This window comes from Lathamus discolor, chromosome 3 (genome assembly GCF_037157495.1).
Source record: "Lathamus discolor isolate bLatDis1 chromosome 3, bLatDis1.hap1, whole genome shotgun sequence".
NCBI lineage: Eukaryota > Metazoa > Chordata > Aves > Psittaciformes > Psittacidae > Lathamus > Lathamus discolor.
Genome location: NC_088886.1, coordinates 93,007,115 through 93,029,527, shown reverse-complemented (window position 1 = coordinate 93,029,527; position 22,413 = coordinate 93,007,115). Strand labels below are relative to the sequence as shown.

The following is a 22,413-nucleotide window of genomic DNA, read 5'->3' as shown; positions in this document are numbered from 1 at the left end:
AAATCATCAGTACATGACACAGCAACTTATGCTCACTGGCAAAACTATCAAATCCATCAAAATTCAAACATGTTTTGTTCCACATCTCTCCTTTCAGAGGAAAACTCACCTTCTTCAGCTTAGACTGATCATCCTTGTAAGTAATCATCAGGGCTAGAGCCAGATCCCCTTTCTCTCTTCGGGTGCCTTCACACAACAGAGGATGTTCTGCTTCACTGACAGTTGTTTTCATGCCTGCAGGCCAGAAGAGAGTGGATGAAGAGACAAGTGAGCTCATGGGACTACACAACATCCTGAGCACTGTGTATACCTCAGACTATTTTATTCACCTCTCTGTCACAAGCAAAAAAGATTCCCTGCCATTTTTCTGTGAACTTCAGAAATGGGTAATGAATAAACAGCAGCTGCTATCTGTCCCCAGAATACTAAGCTTGCTACAACTGTCAGAACAACCAGAACTTAAACACCACGGGAAAAGGGACCAGGCAAGCCCATAACTCCATCTTGAAACAAGCTTCTCCAGTTTCTGCAGAAGCTACAAGCCAGCATTCCCACACCATAAAGAACTCGTCTTTCTCCTTTCAGAGATGAGACAAGAGAGGACAGGCCTTGTTTAATTAATTCTATTCCTTTTTGCATGCTGCTTTTAAGCAGGCATACAGTACTGTCAACTTAATACATATAATCACTGCTTTGTTGCTGAAGCTGATATAATGAGGCAAGAATCCAGTATTATGCTAAGATGATATGATTATGCTTAAGAGTACTTCTGCTATTCTTCCATTATCATTGTCTAACCTCTTCTTCAAAGAACAAATGATTGCCTTCTGCTCTCTGAAAGTGTCCATCCCCATTAAAGCCCAGGCAATGTGTCTTCTGTGACAAAAAAAGCCGTAAGAAAGCTAAAATTCATGTTACTATTTTAATATACAGTTCCTGTACTGTATCCCACTTCCATTTTTCACAGCTTTGCAAAGACACCTCAACCTTGGCATGTAGAATACTTCTGTGTTTGGTTCTGACAAACCATGCAAACACTTTCATTTCTGCACCAAACGCGAATGAACTACTAACTCTCACCCTATGAATGAACCCTAACTCTCACCACCCAAAATGAGACAGGATGCAAAATACAGATGACAAGAAGAATTTTCTTGTAAGAGATTCTTACCAAGAGCAGCAACAGCTGCCTCAAAACCAAGTTCTTCATCTCCAGGCATTTCATTATTCCAATTACGGCTTGGGGGTCTAGAGCCTGTAGGAGAAACCACTGAAAGACAACAACAGAATTAGTACACAGCTTTCCAAACTGAAGACCTTGAGGCAAAAGACATTTCTGAGAGCTTTCTGAATTTGCAAAGCTCCCTCTGGCCCTATTCGTAGCCTTGTACCAGTTTTGAGACCACAGCATTGTCCTGTTGGAGTTGTTTTTTCCCTTTCTCTCTCTAAACTCAGAAGGCTTCAAACCAGGCAGGTATATCGCCAAGTCAGTCATCACAATATACCTGTCTGGTTTGATTCAGTCAGAATCCCAGTTTCTTGTGTTCTTTTTTTAAATACTTAATTTATATTAGCTTCCTCTGAATATAATCAGCATGAGAGTAGAAAAATCAGTCATAACTATGCAGAGCTGAAATGTAGTAAGTGATCAGTTGTTTTCAAATGTAAGGAAGAAGGCGACACAGTTCCATTGGGACACAAGCACCTCTAAAGCAACATGGGGAGGAAGTTCAAACAACTGGGTGAAGAACCAAGATTAGGCTGTTTTCATAAAGAAGACAGTTTTGCTTTGAAAACCTTTCAAGACCTGACATATCAGAATACGCTGTTAGCACACTCAAGCCAATGCAGACAGTACCTGGAGTGCACAGAACATCAAATATAAAACTAGCCAACATCAGAGGCAGGACAGGACGGTAATCACATAATGTCCCTTCTCGAAGTTCTTCAGCTCTTCCTCGAATACTGTTCATCTCATTAGTGCCCAAGGGAATCTTCTTCAACAGGGCTACAATCTCAGACTCCTGATACGCCAGCTTCACCTGGTAGTATTCACAAGTAAACAGAAGAAGCTGTCATCAGCACAGGCCTGTGAGCAGTAAACTGTTTTTCCCTATACATAAAGTACAGCAATAATTTTTATTGTATCATTAAATTATAACAACTATTGGAACCCTAGCCCTCTTGACCATTGCCTCCACACTGAACACAGATTTTCAAATCTAATACAAGTCTTGCTTCATATTATACACAATTTTTTTACTCAAATTATTGATTTTGAGCTATATATAGAAAAAAAAACCCACATCCGCTTTAATAGGAATATTAGAAGTATTCAAATGGATATTTGAGTTGAAAAGGTGATTACTTCTAGCTGTGGGAAGAAAGGATGATATGTTAAATAATGCACCCATTCAAGACAACAGAGGCTGACTAGCAGAAGAATGGACACAGGGTGGCAGCACCCACACCACCCAGGTGAAATCCTACATCTCATTAGCCTGTGGCATTCCTGAATTCTCTCCATTCCTAACATGTGAAAGTGATTGTTTTCTTTTAGGTAGCAAGTAACTGCCAATCTCACAATCTAATCAGGCCATAAGAAGTACAGACAATTAGTGTAACAAGTGTAGCTGGTGGATACCTAGCAACAGTACACACCTCTGCAGTGAAAAACAAGGCAGCTGCAAATCACACAGACAAGGTATTAACTGGACACTTCTTTTTTCTAAACAGGAAGCCTAATATTAATCAAGCATTGTCCAAAATAATATGCCTGCACAGTGCATATGTTCACTTGCCAACAAATGAGATATCAGCAAGAACAACAATTACACCAATTCACTTTAAGAAATAAGCTTCGAATCACTCCACCAATGCAAATATGGACAATTGCACTTATGAATACCTTTCTTTACCCTAGATTAGCCAAGCAAACTGGAAACTTATTTACGATAAGAAGTAAACTTTTCTAATTGAAATAATATATTCATAAGAGAGTTTGTACTCATTTATATATTTTCAAGCCTGTAGCTTCATGTGAAACCAAAGTCCTGTTGGCACATGAGATCTGAGCTACCTATCAATAAAGGTAACACCAGAAGAAGTGGTATTTCTAACTATTTTTCTGGCAGACCAATATATGCTAATGGGATGTCCACACAATCCATTTAGTCCCACTGCAGTTAATTTTAAGGAAACATGAAAGCATAACCAAATGTGAGTTGAAATGGAAACCACACAGACATTCATGCAAAACAATGTCGCCTATGTATACTGCCTTTCTGAGATGTTTCGTACCTCCAGAGCCTTTGTAGAGGCAGGTGGTCTCTGCAGCTCCAGAGCAAACATTCCTATTTGGAAGGCCAGGTTGTGGTATTCCAGTCGCTCACTCAACACAGTCAGCAGGAAAGCAGCTTTAGATAAGGTGTTGGTTGCCATCCACGTCTGCTTGCTGGTTGACACCTTGATTTTTTTGCCCTGTGTGAGGAGGAATTTGTCACAGGACACTTTCCTAAACATCCAAAATGATTCTATGCTTGTGTTCCTACCCTTTGCAATAATTAGTGAACAGAAGAAAGCATAAAACACATTTAAATTTTATTCCATTTGCTGAGGAATCATAAATCCATATCATTACTTCCCCTTTCTCAATCCAGCACAACAGAGTAGAAGAGTTGGCTTGCAGATGTGACAGATGTCCACTATTGGACTGATGCTGTGCAGGCAGGTATTGCATGCCTGTCCTTTCCAAGGGAACTGTTCCATACAACATACACTGCTTAGTGCCACTACAAGTGATTTTCCAGAAGCTTATGCTTATTTCTTTCCCCTCCAATCCTTTATCCTTAAACAGCAAAACCTGTAATATTTCCAGTGCTGCACATTGCGAAATGGGAGACTAAGGTTTTGGAGAGAATCACAAGAAATAGCGTCATCTGCACAGAGCTGCACAAAAATGAAGACTTCTTATGGCTGCTGTATAAACTTGTAGAACACAGTAGCAGGTATCTCTTAAACAAAACATCCTTTGAAGCTAATGTCAAACAAGGTGTTTTGTTCAATTGGTTTAAAACAGATTTCTAAAGGAGCTGCAGCTTTCAACACAGAAACCAAGCTTCTCTCTGAAACATAAGGAAAAGCAAATAAGCTTTTAATTAAATTTGAGTTTCTGAAGATTCCAAATTCTGCTGAATAGCCTCTTATTTTATTCACACGCTCACAGAGTGATAAGCCACACTGACGACGTCCAGAGAAGTTCAACCCAGAGAAAGCATCAGTGAAAGGCCCAAATCACAGCCTGGAAATGCTGTTGTAATCCATTCCACATATTCTTTCTAACTTACTCTCTACCCCCAAAATTAAACAAGGTTGCTGCTCTCTACCTTAGTTGGTGGCTGCTCCACTTTGAGATCTGGAGGGTTGGCCAGCAGATCCCTGGCAAGATCAACAGTTAAGCGGCATGCTTCACTACTGTATCCATGTGCATGCAGGGCCTCTGCACAAGCAAACAAGATCTGCAAGGAAGAACAAATGGTCGTATTCAAACAATACTCCCCCAGGCTGAAGCTAGCCTGATCAAACTACCTGTCACAAAGACTTCAAACACAATACATAATTAATCTCGGCAGCAGGTTTTCTTAAAGTTCTCCTGACCTAGACCTTCACCCCCATTCCTTTAAGCACCTCCCTAAAAAGCCTTTCTTTCCGGATTAAGTTCCGTCCTCCCTCCAAGTGCTATAACAGATGAGAGAATAATGCAAAATGACATAAACCCCTGACTGACTGACAGAAACTATTTCTATGAATCTCCATTTCTGCTGCTTGCTCATATAGATGCAAGCTCTAAACAAATTTTGGAGTTATTATAGGAATGTGACACAGTCTATTTGGATTGCCTCTGACTTTCCAGAGAATTTCTGCTTACATGGTTAGATTTAATTTTTTCCTACAGGGCATGTCTTGGTCTTACTTTTAATTTCAGGTCAATTTTGTTATTTCCAAGAGTGAGACTACGTAAAAAGCACACACGGTTTTGCCTATATTTTTAAATCCTGAGTGTGAGATGGGACTAGCTTAAACTGGGACACACTTGAAATTAGCACAGAAATAGGGAGTTAAGCTTGTGGGAAACAGACATGTGCTACCACTGCATTAACGTTGTAGATGCCTTATGATAGCGGTTATGATGACATTATAATAAGCACTTGATTTAACAACATAATAGGTTAAGGGTGACAGCGAGGAAGGTGGTGAGACAGTAATGTATACAATACATAAAACCACAAAACTGTGCTCTGAACTAGGTCCAGCTCACCTCCATCCGGTTCTCCTGCTCCAGAGGCCTTATACCAGCAAATACATCCTCCTCTTCATTTCCCCCTTCAGCTTTGTCATCATCTTCTTTGGCTACCTCTTGTGGATTCAGATAGTACACCTGGTAATCGTCTTCCTCCTCTCCATCATCCCCACCCCCTGCTGCACCATTCTCTCCCATTTCTTCTGGCTTCAGGCTCACACCGCCACTGTTCTCATCTGCAGAAGGCAAGTCATCATCACCACTACCTATTTCCCCCACAGGATCCTTGGGTGATTTCTTGGCCATGGAACTGCTCCTGACACTGGGCTCAGGTCCCTCAGAGAAGTACACGCCAGCATCCTCCTCAAAGGTGTCTCTGTAGCTCCTGCTCAGTGGACTTTCTGTAAAACTAAATGTGTTGCTGGCTTCTGCCCCCAGAGCCAAGCTGCTGTCATCTAGGCTCATCTCTGCCAAGTCTGGCTCCAGAGAGCTGTCTTCACTGCTCATGCGGCGTTTCCCACTATGTTTACTGGTCAAGCCTTTGCTCACTGCCAATTTTGCTTTGCCCACTGCAGTCTTATACACAGCTTTGTCACCTTCTGCTGAAAGTCGCCTCAGAACCCTCTGTGGTGTTTCAGAGACCGCTTTCCGCTTCCCAGTGATTTCCTTCGGACGAACTGCTGGCTCCTGGGGAGAGGGACGCAGTCTGTCCCCAGGCTGAAGACATGGTCCCCCAGGCTCCTGTCCATGGGTTCGGCCAGCCTCACAGGCAATTTCTGCATACTGCAACCGGCAGCTTCTCTGCTGGATGGCCTTTACCCAACAGAATGAGTTTTTCTTGTCAGTGCTGCTATATGTAATCCCAGGAATGGGATAAGCTTCCTCCCAGTTGAAGTAACAGGCTTCCACAGCTGGCTTGAAACCCTGGAAAAGCTTCTCCAGTGATTTCTTGTGCTGACCCCTCTTAACATTATCTATGACTTTCAGCTGCCACTGTCTGAGCTGTGAGCAAAGGTCCCTGCGCCTAAGAGAAGAAATAAAAGGACAGATTAGAAAGCAGACAGAAAATGTACCTGTGACAAACTACCTCTTACCCCACAAACACCTCTTCCTTCTTGTCAGAAACACCTGCTGAACTAAGTATAAACAGCATTTGTAAGGAGACAGGCTGAAAAAAGGAAATGGGTATTATTAACAATGAAGTCCTAGACAGGCCCAGAATATAGAAACAAAATGTGAACAGTACTAACATGAAAGCACAATACAAACTGGGAGGTTTAAAATGAAATACTGTCTGCTTTGTTTACTTATCTACCCCAAATAAGATATTAGTGATGTAAGCTTGGCAGTCTGAGACCCGTGAGCGCCATGGGGAACTGCTGTTGGAAACATTCATAAAACAGTTTGCACCAGCTGTGAAATAACCCCAGTCAAGACAATCTAATCAGCCTACTCAGGGAAGCACAATGCCAGCCAGACAGGACCACCTAATCTACCTTCCATACATTTACATCTTTACCTTGATAGGCCTATCTAGAACCCAACAATTTAATTCAGGTTTTAGCAGGCTGTCCTCAGGAGACTAAACTGTTGCAAGCCACAAGCACAAAACAAGCAAGACAAAAATAACTGATATTCAAATAACTCTGAAGAAAAAGCAAGCTGATAAGGTTATATAGACTTAAATTACACAGCAATTAGTCCCATGCCTCATATTACCATGGGAAGAACAAAGCATTTCTGCATTTCCCAGCTCAAAATCTCACACAGAGCCTAAGCATGAGCAAAACAGGCTAAATGGATTACACATTGGGGTGATCTAATTCAAAAAGAGGAAAAGACATTTCTAGAAATTGCACCAATTGTCTCAATCAATTGCCATCTTGTTTCGGCCACAGTTTTCAGAGATCTGAGGTACAAGCCCAACGCTTCAATCCTTTCAGATTTCCTATCAAAAGCAAAAGAACAGTAAAAAAAATCAAATCAAAACAAAACAGGGAGACCCAATTTAGGTGCAAAGGACAAAAGGGGCTAAAAAGAATAGACTGCTTCTATTTGTCCACTAAAGAAATTAATAACAAGGGAGCAGACTGGCAGCGCTAAATCAAGGAGAGGATTTTCAGAAGGGAAAAAAAGAAGAAAAGGGAGCTACTCAGGAAAGGTAATATAAGGATGAGAGCCTGCAATGAATTAGGAATGAGGCAGAAAGTCTCTGTGTGATTCACTGGAAAGAATAGCAAGGAGGGTTAGAAAAGGGTTCTTCTTGATGACTACTCAAACGCCAAGAGAATAGGTAATCAAGCAGGAGCATTTCAATTATGCATGAGCTCAAGTAGGAGATCTGAGCAAATCTGAACTGTGCCAAATAACTCAAATGTGAATATACATAGCACAACTTCATACTTTAAAAGCCAAAACTCTGTAAGATTTTCTGTGTGACCTGATTGATGTTTATTTTAAGCCTCAATCCCAGTTTCCTATAGTTTTTTGTCTTTATCTCCTATATTTAGCTGCTTCACATTATAAACTGCATAAGACAGAAACTGCATCCATTTTAGTGACTTAGTGTTCCTGATGTACCTTACGCACATAGGGCATTTTATTAATGTTACACAACAGTTCATGGAAAGCAAATCCTGTTAATGTGCAATTGCATTGAAAATACCATCCTGTTTTCATTTGTTCTGAAAAACTTTTCCTGGGCACTTATAGCACGTTAAACTAATACAGTACATTTTACACACCACACTTGGTAAACTAGATTTACAGAACAAATTATTACAATGTCGACCACAGTATCTCAACACAAGCCCTTAGTACCTCTGCTACTATCAACAAGTGCTAAATAAAGGTGGCAGTGATTTACCAAGGCACAATATAGTTTAGCCACACAATTTTTCCTCAGACAATTGAAAACACTGACTGAAAAAGAATCATACACCAGTGACATTGTTTTCCAATACACTGCAGAGAATAAACTCTCTAATAGCACAGAAAGCAAGAAATGGTTCATCTTGAAATAGGCAACAGCGAATGACTGGGCTAAACAGAAATCCATTGAACTGCTGAATAGTTAAATTTAGAAAGCATTAAAATTTACTGGTAGCTGCTCTAATCAAAGGAATGTTCTCCCCTGGGACACTCAAATGCAGAATTACACTCATATGTAAAAGAGAATGCTCAGAAAACAAATTATTCACACTACATGATGTTGCTAAAAAGGAGCAGCAATAGCAATTCAAGTTTAAAGTAACTATAGTGCTGCTGAACCTTACACAGTACATAGTCCAGAAGGACCAGTTTAACTGGTAATGAGGTAATGATACAAACACAAGAAATATACTGGAAGGAAATCCAAAGTGTGCTTGAACATCACAGAAATAAAACAGACAGGATCTGATTTACATGCTCACCTCTGTGGACTAACAGTTGGGTCAAGGACAGCCAGTCTCCAAAGAATCACCATCTCATCACACATACTTGCACAAGCATGAGCAGCTACTTCTGACTGGCCATTGCTGCGTCCTGTGTGCCCGCTAGCACTGCTGTGTGATGCAGATGTTCGCACACTGTACCACCAGCCAGTTATCTGTAGAAGAAAATGTTCAGTGGAGCTGTGTTGTGGCCAACACCTCATCTTCGGCTTTCATAACCACAAGGAAAGAGGATCCGTGGCTAGTAGCATGCTTTCATTTGACTCCAAAATAACTACGACCATTTAAGCAGCATTGGTTTGTAAGAACTAAGAACCTCTGAAAATTTCTCTGGTTAGAAGGCATGTGCCCATAGAACAAAACACTCATAGCAGATTCTCTTGCTAGAGGCCTTCAAACTTGAAAGGAAAAACTGAACAAATGTGATAAATGAAGCATTTCCTTTCCTTGCTCAAAGCTGAGCTATGTGATAGGGCAATAAATAAACTGACACTGCAATTTATATTACAGAGCAAGATCAACATCCTGATCTGTCAAAGAAAACCTTTTTCCTAATATTATTTTTAATATATTTTTAAAAATTGTTAAAATTCAAAAGATATCTTTCACAATAATAACAAAAGACTCATATTCTACAACCTAACATATTTTTATCAAAATGACAGCTTATATATACACTGATATGTGACATAACATATGATGTACTTTGCTTAGAAAAAAAAAACAACCCAACATTTAAACAAATCACTTTGGGCAGAAATCAAATCAAGTATGTTGAACAAAATAGAACACATTCCCTATATTCATGTTAAAGTGACTGAGGCACCTTTGGGTTACAGTGCTACCAGGACATCATTAAATCAGGACACAAAAAAACTGTACGTAACATCATTTTAGCTTGGAGAAATACATGCCCATAATGCATACAGACTGTTAAAAAAAAGAAATAACTATTCAGCCATGGATTGTACAGGCACATGACACCAGTCACTGGCTCAGCCTGGTTCCTCGGAACTTCCCCCCTCCACAGCAGAGATGTGAATACCTGCTCATAGTTGAGACACTGGTCAGTCAGAATCTCCAGCAAAGGAGCTGCATTGCTATCCCGCCTCTTAAACATCTCTCGCACAATAGAAAGCAGGTTCCATATTCCTTCAGGCTCTCTTCCTCGCAGGGGACGCAGGAGGCAGGCCCACTCAGCAGCAGCTGGTGGCTCCGTGGAAGAGAGATACATTGAATTCACATCACTGTAGATTGAAAAGCAGCAATGAGGAAAAAATAAATCAAGCACAGACATAAAAAATCCTGAGTATATTCTATGTCTAGAAATATATTTGCACCTTAAATGGGATAGACACGCATAACCCAAAAGAGAGGATGCGTAACACGACTGACAACACCACACAAGCAAGGTATTGTGCAAACAGTGTGCTCTACTGAAATAACATTGGACAAGCTATACAGCCCCAGACGAGTGACCATGAAACTAAACATCCTTCAGTCCATGGCATTACAGAAGGGTACAGGCTATAACACAGTGAATGAACTTGCAGATTACATTAATACTACATTTTCCCTTCAATGGGAAACAGTTTACCTGAAAACAACAGGAGAGGGTCCACAGAATTTGTGAAGGGTTTTCTTTATGTTGTCACTCAGAGTAGACTCATCTAAGTACCAGGTGCTTTGATCTGATGCAGAGGGTCCAGCAGTGGGATCTTGACAAAAGAATAGCACATATACAGTCTGGAGGATTTGAAGATATTTTCCTCTGTGTGCCCAACCACAGAGATTATAGGGAGTACACAGGCAGTGTTACTCAGCTTATTTCACCTGCTGCAGAACTCACTATTCAGAACTACCTTAAAATGCTATCGTAACATTACCTTAAGCACTGACAACACTAAATGGAGAGACATGGCTGGCATGCTGAATGGTAGCACTACAATCAGTGGGACCAGGAGAAGTTCAAGGACTGTGCCAACAGAAACCTCATGAAGTTCATTGAGGAAATATGTACATTCCTGTACCTGGGACGGGACACCCCATGCATCAGTGCAGAGTGAAAACCAAGTAAATGAGTAGCTGATAGGTTTTGATGATCATGGTGGATGTCAAGCTGAACACAAACCAATGGCAAACTTTAACTGAAAACACAAAATAAACGAAACCAACAACCAGCCAACCAACGAAACAAAAAGCCTCTGCAAACTCAGCTGTATTAGAAAAAGCACAGCTGGCAGATTTAAGGAACTTATTTTATCCACCTCTGCTTAGGACTGGTAAAGTTACACCTGGAATGTTGTATCCAGTTTTGGGTCCCCCCACCCAGGAATGACAATAAGGAACTAGAGAGCATACAGTGGAGGGGTATCAAGATAGCCAGGGACACAGAGCACATGACTTATGAGGTGAGATTGAGGAAAATGGGATAATTTCCTTTAAAAAGGAGAGGGTGAGGGGTGGCCATGAACAGCCTACAACTACTGGAATCATAAACACAGTGCAGACAAACTCTTCTTGGTAGTAGTAGTAGCAGATAGTAAAAAGGATATTCATACTGGATAGTAGGAAAAAATTGTTGACCAAAAGAGTAATGCAGCACTAAAACAAGAATACTCTGCAACATCTCTGTTAACCTAGACTTAGCTAAACTAGCCCCAGCCCCAGCTAAGCCAATCTAGTGTCGTGAATGGTCCTCTTACTTGAAAAGTCCTGTTTCAAGTAAGAGGTTGGAGAGGTCCCCTCCAATCAGTATTTCCAGGACTCTATAATTAATACTGATATAAAAAGAAAAATCTTTTGTTAGAAAGGTGCATTGTCTGATGCTCCCTTCTTCTGCATGCACTCTGAGGCATTCGTTACACAAGCAATTGCCTATTGCTGTGCCATATATACATGCAAGTGCCTGTACTTAACCCTTTTCCTTTACCTCCAGCTGCAATTTAAGCTACATGGTAACAGGCCAGTTCAGAAACTCAAAGTAATGGAAATATATCCATTTCCTACCTGTGACTGAGATTACTGAAATAAGATGTATCAAGGTTACCTGGGGCTCCACACACTGTGTTGATGGCAGTAGACTGAGAAGATAACAGCTCATCCAGCAAGCGCTGAGCTGTTGGAAGAATCTGAAAACACGAAGCAAACTTTCAGTATACACAGAATTTCTCATCCTGATACACCCAGTCAAAAATCTGACTGGATTTTCATGACTGAAGCAGTCTCATAATTTCAGAAGTATCAAACACAGCATGTTTTCAGAAAGGACGAAAGAGGGTGCTAAAGATTACAGAATGGAAAACAAGTTGTTAAACTCTCTCCTTTCTCAAAGCAAACCTATATGCACGGCTTACTTCCTACATTCATACCCTAAGAAGGAAGCAAAAGCATCATAGATTATTAGCTCTTTTCTCATTTCTTAAGGAGTAGAAGCCCATAGAGACTGATACTGCAGCTAATTTTGAGAGACATGGAAGTGACTGCAGTCAAGGTCACCATTTTCCCGCAGTTTCATTGCTCTTTATTTCTTGTTCCTAAACCATTCTCTAAACCCCGAACTAATGGGAAGCAAGGAGTAAACTATAAATTACATACCTACATACCTTTTGTGGCAGACTTTAGCTTATTTACCATCCTGTTAGCAAAGGGATCATCACACAGCCAGTCATTCACAGTCTAGGAGGTTCCTCGAGTGCATTGATGATAATTTCTTAATGCAAATGGTGGACGTACCAACTAGGGGAGCAGCGCTGCTAGATTTAGTACTCGCCAACAAGGAGGGTTTGGTCGAAGTGGTGACGGTCAATGGCAGCCTTGGCTGCAGTGACCATGAGATGGTGGAGTTTAGGATCCTGTGTGGGAGGAATAGAATACCTAGCAAAGCCACAGTTCTGGATTTCCGAAGGGCCAACTTTGGCCTCTTCAGTCAACTGCTAAGGGAAGTCTCATGGGAAAGTGTACTAGGCGGTAAAGGGGCTCAAGATAGTTGGTTAGCATTCAAGGACCGCTTCTTCCAAGCTCAGGATCGGAGCGTCCCAATGAGTAGGAAGTCAAGTAAGGGATCTAGGAGACCGGCGTGGTTAAACAAGGAGCTGCTGGGCAAACTCAAGTGGAAAAGGAGAATCTATGGATTATGGAAGGAGGGGCTGGCTGCTTGGGAGGAATATAGGACAGTTGTTAGAGGATGTAGGGAGGCAATTAGGACAGCTAAGGCCTCCTTGGAACTCAATCTTGCTAGTCGGGTTAAAGACAATAGAAAGGGCTTCTTCAAATACATAGCAAATAAAACTAAAACAAGAGGCAATATAGGCCCACTGCTGAACGAAGTGGGTACCCTGGAGACAGAGGATATAAAGAAGGCAGAGGTGCTGAATGCCTTCTTTGCCTCTGTCTTTACTCCTGCAGACTCTCCCCGAGGGCCCCGGATTTCTATAGCCCCAGAAGGAGTCAGGACAAAGGAGGAGTTTGCTTTGGTAGATGAGGATTGGGTTAGGGATCAGCTATGCAATCTGGACATCTGTAAATCGATGGGTCCGGATGGAATGCACCCACGGGTGCTGAGGGAGCTGGCGGAGGTCATTGCTAGGCCACTTTCCATCATCTTTGGTAAGTCGTGGGAAATGGGCGAGGTGCCTGAGGATTGGCGGATGGCAAAGGTCACACCAATCTATAAGAAGGGCAAGAAGGAGGACCCGGGTAATTATAGACCGGTCAGCCTTACCTCCATCCCTGGAAAGATGATGGAACAACTTATTCTTGACTCCATCACTAGGCATATCAAGGATGAGGGGGTCATTAAGAACAGCCAACATGGTTTTATGAGGGGGAAGTCATGTATGACCAACCTTATAGCCTTCTATGAGGAAGTGACTAGGTGGAGGGATGATGGTAGAGCGGTAGATGTAGTTTTTCTTGATTTCAGTAAGGCATTTGATACTGTCTCCCACAGCATCCTCATAGATAAGCTAAGGAAGTGTGGGCTTGACGATCAAGTAGTGAGGTGGATCGAGAACTGGTTGAAAGGAAGAAGGCAGAGAGTTGTGGTCAATGGCGCAGAATCTAGCTGGAGGTCTGTGACTAGTGGAGTTCCTCAGGGGTCGGTGCTGGGACCGGTGCTGTTTAATATTTTCATCAATGACCTGGATGAGGGAACTGAGTGCACCCTCAGCAAGTTTGCTGATGACACAAAACTGGGAGGAGTGGCTGACACACCAGAGGACTGTGCTGCCATTCAGCGAGACCTGGACAGGCTGGAGAGTTGGGCGGGGAGAAACTGGATGAAATTTAACAAGGGCAAGTGTAGAGTCTTGCATCTGGGGAAGAACAACCCCATGTACCAGTACAGGTTGGGGGGTGACCTGCTGGAAAGTAGTGAAGGGGAAAGGGACCTGGGGGTCCTGGTGGATAGGAGGATGACCATGAGCCAGCAATGTGCTCTTGTGGCCAAGAAGGCAAATGGCATCTTAGGGTGCATTAGAAAGGGAGTGGTTAGTAGGTCAAGAGAGGTTCTCCTCCCCCTCTACTCAGCCTTGGTGAGGCCGCATCTGGAATATTGCGTCCAGTTCTGGGCCCCTCTGTTCAAGAAGGACAGGGAATTGCTTGAAGGAGTCCAGCGCAGAGCCACAAAGATGATTAAGGGAGTGGAACATCTCCCTTATGAGGAGAGGCTGAGGGAGCTGGGTCTCTTTAGCTTGCAAAAGAGGAGACTGAGGGGTGACCTCATCAATGTTTACAAATATGTGAAGGGTAGGTGTCAGGATGATGGAGCTAGGCTTTTTTCAGTGATATCCAGTGATAGGACAAGGGGCAATGGGTGTAAACTGGAGCATAGGAAGTTCCACGTTAACATCAGGAAGAACTTCTTTACTGTAAGAGTGACAGAGCACTGGAACAGGCTGCCCAGGGGGGTTGTGGAGTCTCCTACACTGGAGATATTCAAGGCCCGCCTGGACAAGTTCCTGTGTGATGTACTGTAGGTTACCCTGCTCTTGCAGGGGGGTTGGACTAGATGATCTTTTTAGGTCCCTTCCAACCCTTGGGATTCTGTGATTCTGTGATTCTGTAAATATCAAGTCAGATTCAAGCTCTCTTGTTTCTTCCCAAACTAAGACTTAGATGAAACTGTAGATCCATTTAGCCTTTAGCATGCACACTTACAACAAGTCAGGCGTGTATTTAGGATTTAAATTACTTGCAACAGAACACCTGATATCCCCTCCACCTCTGCCCACACAACAGCTGAGGTTAAAGACCACACTTACTGTAAAGCAAGGCACATTCAGTACACTTACATTTGCAAATAATACAGATCTATCTCAAACAGATGGAAGAAAAACAAAGCTTCAGAAAGGATATTTTGCATTTCAGTCATCTAAAGAAACAAGCTAAGCATTAAACTATTCTTGTACCTGTTTTTACTACTACATATTTTAAGTCACCACAGGGCAGTAAAGTAACAGGTCTAAGCAGTGTCACACCTTAAGGTGGAACGTACTGGGGCCCTGTAGTGATTCTCCTTCAGGAATTTTTGCCAAGATACTCATATTTAATTGGAATAGGAGTACTGGCTTCAAGAAGGGAAATAGCTCTTGGGAGCAGAACTGGGTAATAAATTCCAGCTGCCCAGAATCACTGACATTTTCATAGATACAGAAAATACTTTCTGCAGAGACTCTGAAAAACATCTTATCTAGCTGCATTCCTACAGGCCATCATCCCCCCACACTCCGAAGTAATTTGGCATTACATTACTGTATCATAATGTGATTCACAAGCTGGAAATGACGTTAAAATATAATATTGTATATAGCCTACTGTAAGACTACATAATGTAATCAAAACACGAAGCCCCAAGGTATCAGAGTATCTATCTCCACACAGAAATCTTGAAGACCAGGAATGAGGCTGTTGGAAGAGTTTACAGCATGCCTCGCCTTTTCCAAGGGAATTATACAACACAGGTTAAGATGCATCTGCCAATAACCCCTAACTTTTCTGTTGGGCAGTATCCATCAGATTATCTGGCAAGACAGTAATAATTAAATAATCCAGATATTCCTGGGTGTACAGCTGGTACATGACAGAAGGAGAAATAATCCCTGCAAAAAGGAGCAGACAGAGTATTTGAAAGCAAGCAACTCACATGCCATTCAAAAAAGAACTACCACCACTATTAGCTTTTCAAAGCCCTCATTTACTAGAATCCAAACTAAGTGACATAAAGCTGTGAGTCCTTGAGAAGAAAAGCATTGTTAGGTAATGCAGCAAGAAGCACACACTACTGGTGCTGAACAAAAAGAAACAAAAAAGCAGTGTTTTTATACCACTTCGATATTATTGGTTTCCTCTATTTCCTCTCATAAGATCAGTATTTCTATAGGAAATGTAGAGGAGGTTTTAGCAATAGAATATCTTAGTGTCCCAAGCACAGCACCATAATATGAATTTTAGGCATATGCCAACAGTAATCTAACTCCTATTTAAGCCAGAAGCAGCCTGATTTGTGCTGACCTAAGTTTTTTTCACCAGCATGCATTTATTTTATTGTGTTTGATCCTTCACAAGCTAAGCAATATTCATGCTAATATGAATAGCCACCACTCTTCTTTCACCCTGTAGGACCCTTCTACCATTTTACTTGGCAATGGACAATTGTCAAATAATAGAATGGAAATCTGAAAAGGCAAGAACTGAAGGCATTCCCAGCAACTCACACCTGAATAGCATAACTGATTATCTTGCAACAAAAGACGTCATACAAATTGACCCAGAATAAAGATAAGCGAATTTCACTGTAGAAGTCAATGCTATCGACTGTCCCCATTTACCTGTTGTGGAAGTTCACTGATTAGGTACTGAGCAAATTTTTGCAATTGGTCTCTTTGTAGCCGAGACAAGGACTCAGAAACAGGTGCTCGTAAACATACTGCGGATGCCTGAAGGAAGAAAAAGAGATAAGAACTGCCATTAACACGTCAGACTTAATGAAGCTGTGTCCACTCTAAGAATGAAGTGTCAAAAACAGCAGCTATGCTGATGTGTATCATGCTTGGTCTTGATGGACAATTTCTTTTTTCTGTAATTATGTGGTGTGTTGCAGATAAGAGGCAAATAAGCTGCCTAGGCTTTAGAAAAACTGTTTTTAAGAGTTTCTTTTCAAAGAAACTGCTTTAACAGCTGTGCTTAAGATCTGTTGTTGCTAGCAATTGCACAAATACTGGCAGGGATTTCACAAACAAACCTCTAAAATAGGACATTATTCTTAAAGCTTCTGGCAAACCAACCAGCTCTTTGGGGGGTTGTTTCACAGAATCAAAACCACCTCATTTATATCAATAGAGGTTTTTTTAATTCAATCTTAAAATCAGTCTCTTTCTATATCATAGAACAACTTAAGATGATAAAAAAAAAAAAAAAAACAAAACACAAACACAATCAAAAACCCCCAACAAAACAACACAGCAAAGCAAACAAAACCTCCAACAAAAACCCACATCAAAACACTAGTTTCTTAATATTTTTCACTGTACAGGAAAAACATATTTGAATAACACCTACCTAAAATTTAACTTGGAAACAGGCAAGAGCAGTTTGATAATAAAGATGCTTCTGATATTGGTTTGCCTACATAGAGCAATATACTTTGCCTTGTAACTTGCTAGTGTTAGCAGTCAGTATATATAAACATGAAAATCCCTTCACTAGCATTTTTCAAGTACAAGAAAGGATTGGAGGGAAAAGAATGATCTTCTACCTTACATAGGGTCCAAACTTTCTGAGTGTAAATGCTATAAATGAAAATTGGTTCCCTATCCTCACTCTCTATATCCACCTTTTAAAACTGGAACTACTAATTGAAAGCATAACTTTTTTTTTTTTTGCCAACACTCCAGTCCTAAGTACAGAAAGTATACTTACATTCTGATGATTTCAGAATAGTATCAATTTTAGCCTATTACAATTGTCCATTATGAAGTATTAACAAGCTTCAGTAAGTTATTAGCATTTATTTAAGCATCTGGAGTTGACCATAAGCATGTTAGGTATATAATGTTGTGTGACAGCAGAAAATCTTCTGTTCCTTTCAATCACCCAAATTTAATCCTTCCTTAAGATGTATTTCTCAGCTTCCCAAAGTCTAAGGAAATTAATCCGCATGCTAGACCAAGCCCTCAAATTGTGTATTTTATATTGATTCTATGCATTTTCACCTGGAGTTCACTGGGATAAGAAATACATACTTTTCACTCTATACAAGGCTATGCATAACACAAGCAGTCAAATTAAAACATAAACTTAACTGAGTGTTTGAAATCTGCAAGTCAAAATGACCACTTTCCTGCCTCAGTATGTGTTAAAATGAACTGGTGAACATAAAGGCCAAGAGTGATCAAAACTACCTTCCTTCTGCACTCGGATTAAACAACTTAAAGAGCTTTCATATCCCGTATTTACAAAGACTTTTAATAAAAGTCTAACTGAAGAAAGAATGAGTAATTCTAGCATTTAAATGAGAAACAGGAAGGGGCCAAAAAGGACTCTGCATCTATCCTTAGTAATTTGCACATTATCAAATGACGTCCTGCAGGTTAGAGCCTCAGACAATTCACTCTGCAGACCACCACTGTGAGTACAAATTTGAACGAGTACCAAGTACAGTTTCCTTAAAGAGAGTGTAAGTTGCACAAAACTGTAATGAGACTGAGAGAAGATGCCTAGGGGGAGAAGAACTGTATTTAAAGGCCTACATTGTGTATCCGGAAGAGGCAGAGTGCCACGACGTGAGCACACCACTTGGCCCCAGCTCCACAGGTACAGCTGCATGATGTGATCCTGCACCGGTCAAACATCACCGCCACGTTGTATGCACCTTTGGGTGGCACCATCTGTGGGGGTACCACAGTGGCACTCAGATGGAAGCCTGTTAAAATTCAAAAGTCCAAGTTACCCTTCTGGCACCAGAAAAACAGATTTAGCTAGCATGGAAGTTTAGATATGTGCCATTTAAACAGTGAAACAACATGTATAGCAACACCGCTCATACAGGGATGGACAGGGAGCTAGATTCTCCAGCATTTGTTTCTTTCCAATCAGTTACGGCAGAATATCAGCACAGAGGCATAACATGTCATAAAAGGTTCAAAAATACCAGCTATTAATAAATTAGTTTATATATTTATTTCTGTTAATATAGTAAAAAGCAGAACTAGATAAAAACTTCACCAAAAAGTGTGGGGGTTTGATCACAGGGTCAAAGGAAGACTATACACATTTTAGGCATGATTTCCACGTTAATTATCTCTGGCAGGAGTACAGAACAGGCTAGGTGACTTATTTCCAAGTCAGTTAACTTCCACAATTTTACAGTGAACTAAAGAAGGCAACGCTTAACACCTGAACACACACTTACACGCTGTGGCTTCAGAAGCTACCCATTTCTCATGATTTATGTACCTCCTTGCAATTGTGTGAATACCCCAGTTTTATAAACCATGTACTTAGAAAAAAAAAAAAAACAACCCTCTTGCTTAGAGTAAAATCAATGGAAAAGGGAAATTTCAGGAACAATACCTGAATTAAGATAGCCCCATTAATCTGTGATCAAACAAATAAATGATGAACCTCATCTCAGGCAGGATTACAAAGTACTTTAATGAGGCTTGACTTCATGTAAGCACATGTACAATGCATACCATTTGTACTTATAATGCAGCTTCCTCTACAGGTAATTGTTATTCAGAGGCACACATATTACAAGCAGGAAAAGGCCATCAGGAACATGAATCTTTTACTTGTTTTGAAGGTCCCTATCAGCGGTTAATCATCCTCTACAGCAATGAGTATCAGCCTCAGTATCTTTCTGCTAGTGTCAAATTGAGTTTCAATGAAGCACAGAAAGCACCAAGGGTATCAAAGCCATAACCAAAATTCAGCCAGACAATCTACCTTAAGTGAAAAAAATACGGCTCGGGACAGATGATTTTAATACTTTCTCCATCATCAGCACAGGGAAGTACATTATAAATCCACACTACTAAGTTTTTATTATGACATTGTGAGATTAGAAAAATGCCGGTGTTCAGGAGTGCACGTGAGCTCCTAAATCCCATTTAAAACAATGTGCACTATTTCTTCCTCAAAATATAATCTCCATGCCAATACAAACTTGCTCTTACCTTGCTTAACCTTTCTATTTCTCCTGTTCACCAGAATTCAAATCCTCTTCCTGATGTGGGTGATTATTTTGATTAGTACACATAATGCCACCCAAATTCTTCAGCCATTCTAGCAATTGGAACAAAATCAAAACAAAAGGCAGCATTCACACAAAATTACTGTGCTGCTTATTACCAGCTACAGTTCTAATTTATGTTCCACACTTGGATAATACAAGCCAAACAGTTCAGCTAGTCCTTCTGTTACAGTAGAAGCATCTCAGACCAATGCCAAAATGCCCTAATTTTCACAAATGCAAATTAAGCATTTCACAAATTGGAATTACAGCAATCCTGTTTCACTGAGAAAAAGAGGTATTCGAAAGGTCTTAGAGAACAATAGGTCACAGCTATACACTCTTACTGAGCTCCTACCATGAAGTTTTTATTTGTATATGAACACAGTTACCTGATGAAATGCAAAGAGGGAAAAACAGTTATAAAAACAGACAAAGAAAATTCAAGGGTTTCAGCATGACACATCACAAGCTTCAGCTCAAACTGTAGCTTGATGAACGTGTCTGTCACTGATGCTGCTAATTCAAGCACCTCCGCCCAGTGTTTTTTGCACAACCAGTCTTGCTGTGCTGAACAACTGTTTGTGGGCTAGCACAGAAAACTGTAACAGGGAAAAAAATCTGGGTTAAATTAATAGTTACTTTTACATGGAGGTTCAATTTTAAAATTCATTTCACTGCACAGTTTACAAAAGCATGAGCCTGCAAGGACTGGAAAGGTGACTATGAAAGGAGACCACTGTGGAGTGCTATAGCCCAGCACTATTGTTTAAAGAAACAGAAATCAAATTGTATTTGCTTACAGTCAAGGTGTAATAATTGCCTTCTCCCACACACCACAGCTCTTACCCTCCTGCTTAAAAGTGAAGAATCACATCTATCTGCTGCACACCTGAGTGACCTGGTCATGTCACGGAACTCACAAGAAAGTTCTTCCACCCACTCCCCATTCCCACTACCTGATAACAGCTTATCTACTCCATGCACAACACATTACAAAACCATGTCTGCATGTACCAGCAACATTGATTCCGCAGCTGCATGTAGCCCACCAGAAAAAAAAAAACCCTAAGATCTATACCCCATTCTTGGCAAGCTCAGCTCCCAGGAGACCTCCAGAAAGAGCTGCAGGCCAGAGGAATCGCTGTGCCAGGAGTCTCAAACCCCTGGATACAATTTTTCTTAAATGCATGGTGGGCACAGAGCAAGCTTAATGAAGAAGGGGCATCAGCACACTGTCCTGTCAGGTACACAATTAAGACACACGGTTTAATCAAATGTAAAAGCTGGAAATAATCAACTGCTGCCTAGACTAGGACCTACAAAATAGAGATGGCTTCTTTTTAAGTCCGTAACCTCTACTTCTCACAGCTCTGCCTGCTGGTTATAATCTCATGCTTCCTGCTGGTTATAATACAGTATTCATAATTTTAGGATGGCTACATCAGTATCTTTTGCATTTAATATGTATTTTATCATGAAATTCATTTATTGTAAAATTTCAGATCTGTGCATTTGTTTTTCTGAGGTCACAGAATCATAGAATGGTTTGGGTTGGAAAGGACCCTTAAGATCATCTAGTTCCAATCCCCCTGCCATGAGCAGGGACACATTCCACTAGACCAGGTTGCTCAAAGCCCCATCCAGCCTGGCCTGGAAAACTGCAAAGGATGGAGCATTTACCACTTCTTTGGGCAACCTGTTCCAGTGTCTCACCACCCTCACAGTAAAGAACTTCTTCCTTATATCTAACCTGAACTTCCCCTGTTAAAACCCATTGCCCCTTGTCCTAACACTACAGTCCCTGATGAAGAGTCCCTTCCCAGCATCCTTGTATGCCCCCTTCACATACTGGAAGGCTGCCATGAGGTCTCCACACAGCCTCCTCTTCTCCAGCTGAACAGACCCAATTTTCTCATTATTTCAGGTGGAAAAGCATGAATTTGAAATTCCCCACGCTACTCAGTAAGCAACTGGAATGAAAAAAAATTCGGTCAACAACATCCTAAGAATACTTCAACATGCTAAGAATACTTCTTGTAATGCAGGTTCCAAGCTTTCTTCATTGATATTTGGTAGTTCTGATGCCCCTACAACAATGTCAGCAAACACACCTCAGTAGAGAATTTAAGAACTTTTTCTCTGGCTTCCCCAGGGCTAACAGAAATGGGAAAAGAAGAGCTCAACAAAAAGTAAAGTAAAGCAAGGCAATCTGCGACAAGTTAGGAGAATCTCTAAAAAGTAGAGACAGAGACTACTCAAGAAGGTGCAAAATTAGAACCCAGACTGAACCTGCTGCTGCTTTCCTCAATTGTTAAAAAAGAAAACAATGATAGAAAAAAAGTCCCAGACCAGCAACTACGACACACCTGTTTGAGAACAGAAATAGTGTCTTTAGTGCGAGGACACGGGTTTATGACTGCTACAAAGAGAATGTGCAGGAGAAG

At 41.0% G+C, this 22,413-nt stretch overlaps 1 protein-coding gene across 2 annotated transcripts in view; it reads right to left on the bottom strand.

The window, feature by feature from the left end:
* The window catches only part of ZSWIM8 (zinc finger SWIM-type containing 8), a 64,355-nt gene that overhangs the window by 13,801 nt on the left and 28,141 nt on the right, over positions 1–22,413 (bottom strand). For both annotated transcript variants that reach the window (XM_065670624.1, XM_065670623.1), the window contains exons 4-15: positions 18,483–18,655; positions 16,563–16,670; positions 11,783–11,864; positions 10,331–10,451; positions 9,779–9,980; positions 8,713–8,888; positions 5,318–6,323; positions 4,386–4,517; positions 3,301–3,480; positions 1,859–2,042; positions 1,172–1,270; positions 110–234 (exon numbers count right to left, since the gene is read on the bottom strand). In XM_065670624.1, coding sequence (XP_065526696.1) covers positions 110–234; positions 1,172–1,270; positions 1,859–2,042; positions 3,301–3,480; positions 4,386–4,517; positions 5,318–6,323; positions 8,713–8,888; positions 9,779–9,980; positions 10,331–10,451; positions 11,783–11,864; positions 16,563–16,670; positions 18,483–18,655 — 2,588 coding nt within the window. The remainder of the gene's footprint in view (positions 1–109; positions 235–1,171; positions 1,271–1,858; positions 2,043–3,300; positions 3,481–4,385; positions 4,518–5,317; positions 6,324–8,712; positions 8,889–9,778; positions 9,981–10,330; positions 10,452–11,782; positions 11,865–16,562; positions 16,671–18,482; positions 18,656–22,413) is intronic.